The sequence below is a fragment of the Pyxicephalus adspersus genome, chromosome 9 (genome assembly GCF_032062135.1).
Source record: "Pyxicephalus adspersus chromosome 9, UCB_Pads_2.0, whole genome shotgun sequence".
Taxonomy (NCBI): domain Eukaryota; kingdom Metazoa; phylum Chordata; class Amphibia; order Anura; family Pyxicephalidae; genus Pyxicephalus; species Pyxicephalus adspersus.
The window spans coordinates 37,815,396-37,831,214 of record NC_092866.1 but is presented as its reverse complement, the minus strand read 5'-3'; the positions used below and the strand labels follow the sequence as shown (position 1 = coordinate 37,831,214).

Below are 15,819 nucleotides of genomic sequence, written 5' to 3'. Positions count from 1 at the left end.
ATGCCAAATCAGTGGACCAGCTTGTGAAAATGCTGGAGCGGTATAGTGAAGCTGAGGAGTTGTTAACTATTCCAACGCCAGAGCGGACTGTCTCCCATCGAGAGAGATCTCCAGGAACCCCAGGTAAGACTGTTCCAGGGGATTTGGGTCCTGGGAAAAATAATAAGACTGTTTCAGATTGTGAAGAGACTTTGGGCCTGATTTATCAATAATATGCGCATACGTACGTGACGGTCGGCAAGCTCTATTACAGCAAGTTGGGGCGGATTTCTAGTGAACTCGCCTGCTGGTTTCCTGCAAAAATAAGCAAAGATCTCAAATGCGCCAATTAAGGAGATTGATTTTCAGCTGCCCAGTTCACAAACTTGCTTCATTTATAGTTACATTTGTTGCACTTTTTGTTTTGATACTTTTTCTTTTGGTTGCAACACTGCAAACTAAAGCTGCGTACACACGTGCAATTTTTGTCGTTGGAAAGGATCTTTCACGATCCTTTCCAATGACAAAGGACTGCACGATGCATGAACAGTGCTGTACATACAGCACAGTTCTGCTCTATGGAGAGGGGAGGGGGAGAGCGACAGAGCGGCTCTCCCCCTTCCCTTTCATTAGGATCGGTCGTCGTTCATTGTCCGTGCATCTGCCAGGACGGTCGTTCGGACGATGGACGACGCCGGCTGTACACATGCCAGATTTTCGCCCGATATTTGGCCGATGCCGATTATCGGGCGATAAAAATCTGACGTGTGTACGTAGCTTAACTTCTGTCAAGCTGGGTATCTACTAAGTAGCACTTTCTAATGTCTAATGTCATCACACAATAGTATGACTGTAAAAAACACGTGAACAAACATTTGTGACCTGATTAAAATTTCATTCTAGTTTGGCTTTAGAGAAATCAAATATTTTAGTAAAGGATTATAGGCAAACATGTTATAATACATGTATTAAGGAACATTGAGTGATTTCACTTGTGTGTGTATGTCAAAACACATTTAAATGTATAGAAATATATATGCATTTTCAAAAGTACTATTTTAACTGGAATGGTTTGCGGGGGGGTGGCTTAATCAAGTAAGTTTGCTTGGATGGTATGCATTGATGGGATTTTTTTGTAATCCTCATTATTGTTCGTTTCATATGTTTGTTATGTTTCGTTTCGTTTCGTATGGTTTGTAATGTCAGTTTCTGTTTAGCAATTCTTCAGCAATGTTTTAACATTTTTTCCACAAGTATTTAGTACAAATGTCGGCATGGTTTCCACTTCAAAGTGCTACTTGACCCCCCTCGTTGCCTTTGTCCCGTTGTCACATATTGGTATTTAAATGTATTATGTAAATAGTCCTTTTCTGAATACATTTTTGTGGTTTTTATTTCTTTCCTATTTCTTTTTTTTAATAGTCTGACATTTGCAGCCACACAACTCCTCTGTTCATTTGTGGTAGTATTATAGGTTTGTTGTCATTGTGCTGTGCTGCCTGATCTTAGCCCTATTGTATACAAGCACACTTCCACTTGCTGTCCAAACTGGTTGTCAGTTAGTTGTCCAGCTGAGTTGCATACTCATTCTAACACACCTGATGGTAATGGAAGGAGGTCCAGGTTGCCAAGCACAACATAAAACCCCAATGATTACCAAGCTCACAAGCAGGGTCAAGCACTCTAAAGCTGCGTACACACGTCAGATTTTTCTCGCCCGATAATCGGCATCGGCCAGATATCGGGCGAAAATCTGGCGTGTGTACAGTCGGCGTTGTCTATTGTCCGAACGACCGTCCTGGCGGATCCACGGACGATGAACGACGACCGATCCTAATGCAAGGGAAGGGGGAGAGCGCGCAGCAGGGTGCCGCTCCGTCGTTCTCCCCCTCCCCTCTCCATAGAGCAGAACGGTGCTGTATGTACAGCACCGTTCATGCATCGTGTAGTCCTTTGTCGTTGGAAAGGATCGTGAAAGATCCTTTCCAACGACAAAAATTGCACGTGTGAACGCAGCTTTAGGAATGAACAGATGTTGAGTTGTTGCTTAACCTAATGCTCATTAAATACTGGAGTGTATGCATTATTTAGGTGTTTGGCACAAAACAAATAGTACTAGAATATCAAACTTCCAAGACCAAATCCACTTTGTGCCAAACATTTTCTTGCTTTTCCATCCCTTCAGGATGTTTCTGCAGGTTTGAATGGTATTTTAGATCTTGGCCCACTAAATATATTGACTTACTCACCTCAGCTTGGTAGTGGAAGCACATAAGGAGGATTCCTCCTTTAACCAGAAGCAATATCATCAATGAATGTTGCTTGTAGCCAAGCCCATGATATCAGAAATCATAGGAACAAATAGGCAATCTTTTCAATTTGAAGCATGTGAAGCAATATGGTCCAAAAAGCCCTCTTTGCCTATTTCTTCCTATAATTTCTGATAACAACTGATAAAACACAGTTCACGCGCACATAGCAGGTCCACCTTGGCGCACAACTAACTATGAGGTACACACTCCTGAAGTTTGGCGCACAATTATGCGCATCAAACAACTGAGTTTTAACAAGAATTGTGCTGTTTTTTCAAACAATTCAGAGAAAGGAACAGCTTAAAAACATTCACAATTGACTTTTTAAACGGTATGTCCTTGGAGATTGGACAGCAGATCACATAACAAACGACAACATTTTACAAGCAACTTTATTCAAAAGAGACATTTGCTAAAAGGTCACATTAAAATATAAAAACATAAAAAAACACACATCACTAAATTTACGTGACAAAAAAATTAATAAGAACAAACAAAACACATGTAAACCCACACTTCCATATAAAGGCAAAATAGTTAAAAAATGGCCCAACAATTATTGCATTCAAAAAATACTTACCAAACCAATATGCAATTTTGACCTATCAAGGGTGGAAAACTGGATTAGAAAATGTTTATGCAGGACAAACATTGAAAAATGGTAATAAAGGCAGAATTTTGCAAACAAACAATATGGCCCAAACGCAATAACATAGCATTAACATTGACTTCAAAATTGCAAACCGGACATCGAAACATTCAAAGTAAAAAAAAATAAAAAAGCAGCTATTGTGCTAAATGGTAAGCAAAGTCTCAAATGCAGCAACATAGATTAATTAGGATAACACACAAAACAACAGCCCCTCCAAGAAAAGTAAAACAAGGCAAAAGCAAGTTAGACAACACACTTTTATATGCTCAAATTTAAACGCAGAGGTGATAGAAATTCGCTTGCAATTAGCACTTGCACAGTCTGTCAAAATTAGCTGTTTGTTTTGTTTTTTTTGCAATTGGACATTCCATAATCAATTATTGATACAATGCTTTAGATTTGTACACCAGTAAAAAGATAATAAATTAAAAAAATAAAATAAAATAAAGTTCAGGAGGATTTAATGTTAAAAGTATTTTCTGTATGTGTGTGTATGTATGTGTATGTGTGTGTGTATATATATATATCATAGTATTTAAATATATATGTATCTAATTATACACACACATATACATATATCTGTAGAAGCAAACAAGAACGTGTATGTGCTTGTGACTTTTGTGGGAAAATCTAGTCCGATGGCAAAGCTGAGGTTTAGCCTGCAGAAAGTCGCAATATTTGCCTATGTAGAGGAGCTGAAATCGGTTAACTCTTGCCTAAAAGAAAAGAAATGTCATTTTAAAATATGCTTATTTTTTAGCTCATATAGCTGTTTTAAACATTTAAACAGTACAAACATTTTTTTAGGGTTAAGGGTAATAAGTGTGCCATTAGAAAGAATGCTTTTTTAGGGGAACAGTGAGTTTATTGCATGCTCACCAGTGTGAAACTGCCGGGGCTGTGCATATCCATCGGAGAGATTGCTTCAGTTGATGACTTCCGTGCGAGTACGCCAGTGCCTCGAATTTGGTTGTTGAATTGATTTTAGGGCTCTGATTCCGGATCGTGAATACGCGTGCGTGTCGAGCTTCTGATTTGGCTTCATGAATCAGGCTCCCCAGGTGTAAGATCTAGGGAGGGACCAAAGAGGGCAGTAAGGTCCAAATGGCCTTTAAGAATACTGAGTCGAGAAAATAAAAAATGTTTTTGTTGCCATGGGTTAGGACATTTTGCTGCTAATTGTCCAATAACCCATGAGCCAATGCAATGTGATTTTCTGAAGAAACGTATGTCTTTGTTTGCTCAGGTGGTGTGTACTGCAGCTAGCCAAAGCAGTCTTGAGAAACAAATGCGTGTTATGTCAGTTGATGAAAAATCTGTCACTGCTTTGCTGGACTCAGAAAGCATCGTAACTCTGGTAAAAGTTTGTGTGTCCCTTCAAATACCAACCTAACACTATAGGGGTCATTTGTGTACATGGGGATACTTGTGACTACCAGACTGCTGTGGTCCAAATTTATAACCTTTGGGGCTCGACCACACATACGGTAGGTGTTTTTCCCACATTGTTTCATGACGCCATGGTGGGAAGGGATTTTCCATACTTTTAGATGTTGTGGGAAACAGGAGTCAGGAGTATGGGTTTCTGAAGGTCAGCCTGTGGGAATCAGTTCTGTCCCAATTGACAGTAATCCAGAAGAAGAAACTGTAGGTGTGACCAATGAAGGCGATATATCCTTCCTTTTCTCTGTAATAACTGGAGGACAAGAGGAGGCAGAGTCAGATACTGAGGTCACGGACAGAGTGCACATGGGATTGCCTAGTTCTGATGCTGCAGATGCACATGATTGTATGCCTGATTTGGAAGTAAAAGAGATGATTTTCTTTCTGAGCAATTGAGAGATCCCACGCTGAATAGAGTGCGGGAAAATGTAAAAATAATTGATGGCAAACCTGTTGATGAAGATACGAGACTGTCCTTCCCTTAAATTGGACTAAGGAATTAATTGCTGTATCAAGTTGTGAAACAAGGTGATGATGTAATCAAGCAACTAATTGTTCCTAAACCTTATATAAGAACCGTATTGGATCTTGCCTATAGGCATATAATGGGTGGACACTTGGGGATGGAGAAAATGAGAGAACGGATAACCCGGAGGTTCTTTTGGCCTGAGTTACACAAAGATGTCCGGGATTACTGTGAGTCATGTCCTGAGTGCCCTTAAGGCCTTTTAAAGTTATGGAAAATGTAGGGGAGGTGAATTATAAAATCTGTCATCCAGAGAAAAAGAAACCAGAGCAAATCTATTACATTAGCCTCATCAAGCCTTGGAAGGACAGGGAAACTTTGGTAGCCATGCCAGTCCCAAAAAGCATTTCAGGTCCCTTAGTATCCGAGGTAAAAGTCACAGAAACCTTATCATTGTCTCAAAAAAAATGAGGAAAAACATTTTCTTGTAAAAAACAGGGATGTTTTCCCAGAAATACCTGGGCGAACCACAGTCATCAAGCATGACATTATTACTGAACCGGGGGTTCGGGTGAATCAAAAGCCATATCATATCCCAGAAGCAAGACGTAAAGCAGTGGCCGAGGAGATTAGAAACTTGCTACAGTTGGGAATAATAGAGGAATCCCATAGTGACTGGTGGAGCCTAATTGTGTTAATCCCAAAGCCAGATGGAAGCATCAGATTTTGTAATGACTTTAGGAAACTTAATAGTGTGTATAAATTTATTGCTTACCCTATGCCACAGCTGAACAAGCTTATTGACAGGTTGGGAACAGCTCGCTACCTGACGACCTTAGACCTGAAAAAAGGCTGTTGGGAAATACCCCGGACTGACAGCGCCAAAGAAAAGACAGCCTTTTCTACCCCAGCGGGGTCATTTCAGTACAAAAGGATGAGGTTTGGCTTGCATGGTGCTCCTGCCTCTTTCCAGAGAATGATGGACAAGACTTTGGGACCTCATCGCCAGTACGCGGCTGCGTATTTGGATGAAATAATCATTTACAGCCTAGACTGGTAAACCCACCTGCCTCTAATACAGGCCGTCTTAGACACACTCAGGGAAGCAGGACTGACTGCCAACCCTAAGAAGTGTTATATAGGCATGGAGGAAGCCAAGTACCTGGGGTATGTCATTGGTCAAGATGTGATTAAGCCCCAAATTATTAAAATCGAGGCAATTCCAAAATGACCCAGCCTATAAATAAAAAACAAGTCAGAGCCTTTTTGGGAATTGCCGGCTATTATAGGCACTTTATTCCCAATTTTGCTTCAATTGCAGCCCCATTGACAGACCTCACTTAAGGCAGAAGTTCTGTCATGATTAAGTGGAACCCCCAACCTGAGAAGGCTTTTCAGACTCTGAAGCAGGCTCTTTGTGTACAACCAGTGTTGGTGACTCCAGACTTCAAAAGAGAGTTTATTGTTCAGACTGATGCCTCCGAGGTGGGACTAGGTGCGATACTGTCCCAAATCAAAGATGGGGAAGAGCATCCTGTTGTGTACTTAAGCAGGAAACTGAATGTACTTGAAAAAATGTATTCAATTGTAGAAAAAGAATGTTTGGCTATCAAGCGGGCATTGGAAGCCCTTAAGTACTATCTGTTGGGTAGGAAGTTCAGGCTTGTCACAGATCACGCCCCTCTAAAATAGATGTGTAACAATAAAGAGAAAAACAGTCGAGTGACCAGATGGTTCTCGTCTCTCCAACCCTTTAAATTCACAATGGAACACAGACCTGGTAAATTCCAGGAAAATGCAGACTCTTTGTCAAAGTCCACTGCCTCTCAATGTCGGTTGTTCAACCTCGGTGGCTTGAGTGGGTGGAGGGGGGGGGTTATATGTGACATGGCAAAAAGGGGTCATCTTGCAGGGAAGATATATTTCTCCTTGTTTCCTCTCCTATGGGAGAGATTAACCAGCAACACATCTTCTGGGATTCCAGATCTGGGTTTTGCATGTCACTCAGAAGTGTTCTGATCCAGGCCAGAGTTTGGCTTTGTCTGGCCATTAATTACTGCACAGCTGTGAGCAGCAGGTAAAGAGGGAAGGGGAGGAAGGAAGCACTCTCTGACCTGGGGCTCAGGGAAGCTGCCTGTGAGAGCCATTGTTGTACTACATGTCAATAAAGGTTGCTGGAATGTTTGTGTTGAGTTTGCTGGGTTAGCCACCAACTGGTAGAGAGGAATCTGCCTGCTGTTTAGTTAGTGCCTGACTGGCTAGGATTTATTTTTGTTTTGTTTTATCTTCTGCAACTTTTTTAACAAAACTGACTGCGGGTCAGTTTCAAACTTATCTTCTGTTTCCAGTGTGCTTCATACACCTCTCCTGCAGTCTTAGAGTAGAAAAGGTGATCCCAAAAGGGTGGTATACCACCATATACCACAATATATATATATATATATATATATATATATAGATATACGTACATATATATATATATATAGCAGCGCATATACCCTTTTTTTTAACTATGCCAAAGCATTTGCATGAATGAGCCTTTAGTTATAGCATTTTATTAAATTTAAATGAAAACAGAACAAATGTATGGTTTTATTTTATCAAATGCACATATTTATTGTGTGGCCTGTATTAGTCCCTAACAAATCAGAGGTTTCTGAGCCGCTTGCAAGCATAACTGAGGGCATCCAAGGACTGAAAGTCGCTTGGCTATTTTGAGCATTAGGAGTTTTAGCATTGAAAATTAATTGATTTCAAGTGTTTCAGAAGCTGGAGCTAAAACACTTAACAAAACAAGTCAAGCATACTAAAGTACTCTGAAGACATGCCCATCTATCTCTGTGCATACTCATGCCCAATGAGGTAATGCTTTCGCCTGAAAATGATGCTGCAGGTTTCATGCCAAACTCTTTTGGGTGATAATACAAACATGGGAATATAGGTACCCCAATTATTAAAGGGAGCTTGTCAGGGTAGAGATCTGGAAGCTGCCATTACCATTTTTAAGGTACCACCACTGTCAAATTGCTATTTTTTTTTTGAGATGTGAGACATTAAATACATGTTTCAGCTCTAAAGGCAATTCTACAATCACAGATGAGATTTTTGATCTTGACAGAATACCAATATTATCATTCATCATACACACATAAGTACCACACATGTAAGTAATCTTTTGATACCAAAAAAACTCTTCTAATTAATATAAGACTATTATGATTCTACATGTAATTAGGAAGAAAGGAGCCAGTGTTCCTAAATCAGCATCAGGGCACAACATTTAGAACAATCGTTGTCCCTGGTGTTATACCATAGAGTAAGAGATGCAGTAATACTTTTCAGCAGGATGGATGTATTGGTGAAGCAAATACCACTGAATGTGCATACCTTTATGTAGACGCATATCTAATTGATACAAATTATTATCACTGTCCTGCATAAAATAACATAGACACCCAAGGAAGGCCTATTAGGAAGTAAACAGAACGTTGGGCTGGATCATTACATTATGGCAGTTTTTAGTATGTAAACATGGTAATTAAGCATCCCAATAAAATTTTTCAGATCTACAGGTTTAAATAAATAAGTACCTGTGATCCTGCCACAGCCTTGTCCAGGTACTTACTGTAATAAGTTGTGCTCTTGCATTGTCACCCTGTCACATGATTTCTGGTGAAGACTGTAGGCTGCAATGATAATCTTCTGCCATTGTTTTCATAGGAAAGCTGTTACATACAATGATTTGGAGCCAATGTTTATGAACATTAGGTGGCTAAAGCTGCATACACACTTGCAATTTTTGTCGTTGGAAAGGATCTTTCACGATCCTTTCCAACGACAAGGGACTGCACGATGCATGAACGGTGCTGTACATACAGCACCGTTCATGCTCTATGGAGAGGGGAGGGGGAGAGCGACGGAGCGGCACCCTGCTGCGCGCTCTCCCCTTCCCTTTCATTAGGATCGGCTGTCGTCCATCGTCTGTGGATCCGGCAGGTCGGTCGTCCAGACGATGGACGACACCGACTGTACACACGGCAGATTTTCGCCCGATAATTGGCCGATGCCGATTGTCGGGCGATGAAAATCTGACGTGTGTACGTAGCTTAAGAGAGGCTGGAGGAAATCGCAGCACTGAACTGCATAAAAGGATACTGGTTATGTCAATGCAAAAATGTAAAGAGACATTCAAAAACTCAATAATACTTCTGGCCATTTGTTTCAAGTTCCAGACAATTTTAAATGATTTTATTATATGGACAGCTCCACTCTCTTCAGAAGAAATGTATATGCAGTACAATCATGATTGTAGAGATAGATTTAAAAAAAAAATGTTTCTACTTAAAAAAAACCCTGGATCTCAAAATACAATGGACCTCTGTATAAGCCAGTTAACATTTTATCAAGCTGAAAGAAACTTCAAACAGCCATAGCATTGAGTCACACGTGTAACCCACATCATGGGGATAAAGCCTACTCTTTGTCAGTCTGAAGGGAATTTAATATAACAGGAAAATCACCCTATAGTCACAGACAAGTCAAAGTGCATTGAGTAAAAAAGGAGGGAGGATGACAGGGGTGAGGGTTCATGTGAACCAAGTCTCGGCAAAAAAAAACACAAGATTAAAAACACAGACATAAAACTGTCTTAGTGGGAAGTAGAAGACAAATATATCTGTATTGTAAAGCCTAAAGTACAGGCTTGGAGGGGGGATTTCATGTGGCTAGGAAATAACAGGATGGGACAGACAAATTCGGGAAGGATACAATGACAGTGAAGGTGTGTCTTCTCATGGAACATAGCAAACAGAATAGATTCGGTCATGAAACTACTTGAGACTAAAGCCTCAGTCTCAGCTATTGGAGAGAGAGAAAAAGTAAGAGAAAAAGAAGACATCACCTGAATGACAGGCGGGGAATGCAGGAGATACACCACAGGAACAAAGAATTATGGTGGAACCAATTAAGCATGGTGGAGTTAGGACAAGATCATGCTCATGTGACTTGTCTGGGCCATGAATGCTGGAGATCTGTGTATCCCAAAACAAAGGCATGGTTTATACGTTTGGGCCTAACCCCTTCATGACCTGAGGACACTGAAGTCCTAGATACCCAGAAAAAATGCAGCAATGTCTGTACAAAAACTGTGATAATTTTCTCTACAACAATAACTGTATATCATTTTAAGGACATATAAGGTTGGTATATGGTGCATTGTTTAAATAAAGCCCTTGCTCATTTTTTTTATTAATATAACAAAACAAAATGTATAACAAAAATGAAAAAAAAAGCTAAAATGACCTAATAAATAGTTGATAAACAGGGGACAGTGTTTATTAAAGTAAATATACAGCACTGGCTCTCATGGTGGAGGTTTCACTTACTTCCTGTACTGGTGACACACTGTGTGTAATACTGTTGCTTTGGAAGGAAATGACTCAAGGGTGACATCAGCTGAGAAAAACAATAGGACAGAAGCTCCAACCCTCCAACATGCTTTTGAAACTGTGCTCCTGTCACTGGCTCTGGGAAAGATTTTCAGTTAAATGCTTAGCTTTGCTTTAATACTGCATGCAAAATTTAGATGAGTGCAGTGTGATGCCTGGAAGATCCAGAAGTGTCGCCTCAGCTATTAGTTGTTTTCTTTTAGGTTGGGGTCTAAAGCATTCACCAACCACTTTCATGTATAACCCCATGCATCAGAAAGTTTGTTGAATGTCACATTTACTGTTTTATAAATACATCAAAATGAATTAAAATGCATGTCCACCCCCATCTTAATTTTAAAATAGATATGCGATAAGTGAATAGATATGGAATGAAAAGTAAATTGTAAGGTGCATCAAAAATCCAACATATCAACCATCATTCCCCCATCACCCACTGTGCTCAATCTGCCATGGCTAATACTAGAGAAGGAGAGATAGGACTTCCACCTGCACCAGAGAGGTCCCACAACTCCCTCGACTGGTTCTTTTACTGGATTACATTTTCTTAAGCAAAAACATCAGGAACAAACTAAAATTCTGACAAGTCTGCTTTATGAACTGCACTGGCCATTCACATTGGTAATGCATTAATCAATTCATGCAAATATTCTCATGATGACATTTTGTTGTGGCACGGGGTAACATTTCTGATATACTAAATACTTAGATATGTTGTCCTGCAGGTCATTTTCATGTCAATTCTTTGAGATTCTTTTAGAACAGGGGTCCCCAACCTTTGGTCGTCTGACAGGTAGACTGCGGCTCTGCCCAGTGCATCCCCCCAATGGGGTCAGAAGGGCGGGTTCTGGCATCTTGACATCATTCTGGGGGAAGTTTCTTCCCCTTTGAGTGACCCACAGATCCCCACGCTTATGTGTTCTGGAGTCTGTGCATTTAGTGGTCTGTGAGCTCCAAAAGGTTGGGGACCACTGTTTTTAGAACACCTAGAACATTTAGAACACACCGCCCCTGAAAATGCATACCAAAGTGTGTTACCGCATTGCATGTAATGGCATATGTTATGGTGTAAAGAAACACTGAAGATGACAATCAAACCGATCACATACAGAACAGATATATTACGCTAGTTTGTTACCCTCATTACACGGGTTACATTTCCAGGGATAAAAACACTTCAAGTACCATCAATACCATTGGCTCCACCATTGGCTGCAAACCATTGCGTTGGATTGGTTGATTGTTAGTGAGGGGCATGGCCTCTTATAGTCCCCACCAGGGGTAGACAATGCAGGCACACAACCGAAAGTTGTCCTTCATGGAAATATTCCAGGTATTATTTTACAGTGTATATATAATTAGAAGTTTTTGGATAGATTATAAAATGATTTAAACCCCTGTCAGCTATATTATTTCTTGCAAATGTCCTACCGGAGAGATTTCCTTTCTCTATTTGTGGAGATTTACTTTTGTTTTCTGTTGTGTGTCCATGACAAAGTTATTGGAATTCCCAGTTTAAACAATTGTCACCAATATTTGTCCCCATTGAATGATTGGATGGTAACCTCTCGTCCTAATAACAACTCAAAGTTTTTGGATTTCCCATTACTTCCTGTCTCTAAAACAGCAGTGAATCCCCCCAGCAGAGAAACAAAATGCAAAAAAAAACAGTGAGTGCTTCAATGGAGTGTGAGTACCTGGGGTAATGGATAAGATAGGGAAGGGGGTCATTTTATTTCATTCCTATTCGCAATACTGTGAACTTTCTTGTGTACTTTCTATCAATATTTACCAACATGTCTTATCTATCCACCATCGGAAGCTAAAGAAATTGGTTTTCAGCAGGCTGGCTGCTGAATTCTGTTTAGATTCACCTTGGCTTGTGTACACCAATACTTATCCATGTATTCCAAAATATAAAAGTAAAGTTTTTCTTTGTTTACACTTTAATGAAATCTGCATATCACCGGAACCCCAGGTTTGACAGTCAGCCAGAACACAATATCTAGTTTGTTTCTGTGATTTTCGTGTTTGTATGGGTTTCTTCAGGTACCCGGCTTTCCTCCCACATCCCAAAACATAGTGGTAGTTGAGTTTGCTTACCCCAAATATTGGCTTCCGGCTGTATTCGTGAAATTGGACTATGACTATGGTAGGGATGTTGGGTTATGACTATGGTGGAGACATCGGACTGTGGCTATGGTGGGGACGTTGGGATGTGACTATGGTGGGGACATTAGATTGTGAGCTCCTCAAGACAGACATGACAATGGACTCTGTGAAGTGCTGTGTAATATTTGTAAAAGTTCCCTATAACTTTTGGAAGGATCTTATCGTGTTATTAATGATAGGGCTCAGGACAAGTTCACAAAGCATTGCTATTATTTTGATAGAACCCCCCAATCTCCTGTATGTGGATATAGATCCATGCCATGATAACCCCTCCAATGATGATCAGCAGGTTCCAGGCATTAGAGGGCCCTGTATGACAGGCACACATCCCGGAGGAGCGCCTGCAGTGGCTGGAGAGAAGTATAAAGCTGGGTGATCAGTGCCAGGGGACAGTCCTCAGATGTGGCCAGTCATTACAGCAGACATACATTATGTGACAGCTGCAAGACACGGCCATGTCAGAGAAGAGACAGCCCAAAAGGGGATCGTCTCTTTAAGAGGCGGGGAGAGGGAGGAACTGGGAGAGACGGACAGAAACAAAGGAGAGAGAGAGAGACACGGACAGGAAGAGGGAGAGACATCGGCTGGAGAGTGCTTGGAATCCACGTGGGGGACACGGATCGGCCGGGCCAGTTATGGAAGCGACATTAGTCTGCTGATATCAGAGGACACACAATATTTGGGGACACACTCCGCGGTGACACGACTTTTGCTCGTTGTCACGTTATGGAATGATCGGGGGGTTTCGGAACTCCAGGACACACGTGTCTGTCTCTGCTCCATCGCCTCTGCACCTTTGCTGTCACTTTTCCCATCTTCCGTTCTAGTCTGTCAGCGATCGGCGACCTACCTTTGTCTTCCCAGCTGTCATTTGACCTCTAGCTATCATTTATTGTCCCATGGCCGCCCTCAGCAGCCCCGGCTCCAGCCCCCATCCCACCTCCCCTCGGGTCTACTTCCAGTCCCCCAACGAGACTTCTGAGGAGCCAGAGAGACGACACCCGGGCAAAGTGACAGTCAAGTATGACCGCAAGGAGCTGAGGAAGAGGCTGCGGCTGGAGGAGTGGATCCTGGAGCAGCTGGTGCTATTGTATGACTGCCAGGTAAGGGTTAATCAGACAAAAAACTGCCCCACCCCCCTTGCCACCTTCACCAGCAACGAGAAGATTGGATTAGCTAATCCGATAAGATTACAACTGCTCGTGTTCTGTGCTAGGCAGACTGGCAGTATGGGTGGGCAGAGGAGCCACTATTCTCAGTGGTGCCATTAGTGCTTCAGTCACTTTATTCCAGGAAAGTCAGAACACTGGGGGTGTGTTGGCCTCCTGAGCCCTGCGAACAGCTGGAGACACCTGTCATGACCATGTGACATATGGGGGGGGGGCACGATATGGCTGCAGAAACTTTGTGTCTGACACAGTTAAATAGATATTAATAATGTATAATTATGTGGTTTCTCCTCATAAATTTCCTCTGACAATGTGACCGGAGCCTGGTACTTCCATGCAGATTTTGTGACCTCTCCCATGCTGCCCTATATAGTGAATTGTACAGTGGGCAGTCATGTGACGTGTGCAGCCCCTTCATACGTCTATACATCAGGCAGAGTCTTTGTTGTGATGTACAATTTTGTCAGACTTCTTTGTCTTCCTCATGTCAGCCATTTCCTGTATTACAGTGACATTCTGTGCCACAATTGGGTCACACAAAGTTGTGTTTCTATGTTAGGTAACAGTATGTAACGATCTTAATCTTTCATTTTGGGGACTGTGGCGGCTAGTCGTGCATTACTTTGCTGTACTTGCCACATAACAGCTTCACTTTATAGTGGGCACAATCCATATCTTATACCCTGTACTTCCAGGTATGGGGGGGAGGGGCTGCATGTGACACTCCCCTCCACAAAATGTCTGCTAGGCCTGACTTCTGTCACACGACCTCTGACATGAAGATGGCTGCCCTGTATACGGTTTACCAATAAAAAAAAGTATTCTTTAAAATACTCCAAGCTTCTCCCCAGTTCCTCACACCCCCTAGTAGCTTCCACATCCACCTTTTCTCTATTCTATATCTATATCAATACCATTTCTACTTCCTCTAGCAATGGCGAGGTCCTGAAAAGAGGGGCACCGCATGATGACATGGCACTGCTTCCTGTTGCAGGGCAATGCCAGGGGGGCTGAGGTGACCCCGGGGGTGGATCCTTGACACCCCAGAATCACAGAAAGTGGGTAAAATGATGATGGTGTCATTCAGGGATGGCTGAAGTAGATTCAGCTGGGGACAGAACTGGAGGGAAGGGAAGTAATGCATGCATACTTTTTAATTATTTAACCTCCGTGTGACCACAATTTTCAGTCAGTAAATAAAGTTGTGTTTATTATAAAACTAATATAAGTTCCTGTACTTTTTGTTTAGAAGAGTCATTTTACATGCGGTCTGCACACATCAGGCAGAATTTGTTTGCCTCGTGTGCTTGTCTGTGATCCAAATGCTCCTTTTGTTCTGCTCGAAGACAGGGCAGCCAACACAGCACTATAGGGGACACAGAGGCATGACTTCCCCTACAGGGAATCCGCTGTGTCTGTCACATGATATGAGAAAGAACAATGGTTTATTGGCCAGATCACGCCTTCATGGCTGACCTCTCTCTGGTCTCTGTAGGTACGTTTATCCTAGCTGAGCCCAGTCATTTCCATTAAGCAACAGCATTGTCCATGTAACTTCCCAGCCATTTGTCAGAGATTTGCTGAGACTGGCTCCAACAACTGTTTTGTGTCTCGTAAATTTCATTGTGTCTCCAGAGTGTTAGGAATTCTTGTGAACGCCTGCGTAATGACCACCTTCTTTGTTTAGATGTGCTGTGTCACTGATGTACATGGTTACATTTCCTCCTGTGGGGACATACACAATTTACATGTGTGTTCAACATACTCTGGTGGCTCCCTCTCAATTGTCTTTAATAGATTTAGTCTTTCTTTTACCTTTGTTTTGTATACATCTAGTATTCTGTGTTAACCAACCAACTGACGTGTTCAGGCATCCCGCAGGATCCGTTAAGACTAGTTACTGGTTGTGTTGTGTGACACACAGAAGGGTGGTGAATGCTGAGTTATTGTGTGAATATCACAAAATTAACACATTTGTACTTCTGCTTTTGTTATGGAATTTGATGTCCTAGCATACTATAACATATCTGCCTTTCTCAACCTTTTTTTTTTTTTTTTTTTACCCCCAAGGAACCCTTGAAATCATTTTCAGATCTTGGGGAATCCGAACTAAAACTTATTTTGAGGGGTTATCAAGGGAAAATACCCTTTTATATTGATTTTATATTGATGACTGAAT

At 41.5% G+C, this 15,819-nt stretch overlaps 1 protein-coding gene across 1 annotated transcript in view; it reads left to right on the top strand.

The window, feature by feature from the left end:
• Window positions 1-13,005: 13,005 nt before the first annotated feature.
• Window positions 13,006-15,819, top strand: part of PPP1R14B (protein phosphatase 1 regulatory inhibitor subunit 14B) — a 14,899-nt gene continuing 12,085 nt past the window's right edge. Inside the window, exon 1 of the mRNA XM_072421491.1 lies at window positions 13,006-13,574. Coding sequence (XP_072277592.1) covers window positions 13,371-13,574 — 204 coding nt within the window. The 5' untranslated portion in view covers window positions 13,006-13,370. The remainder of the gene's footprint in view (window positions 13,575-15,819) is intronic.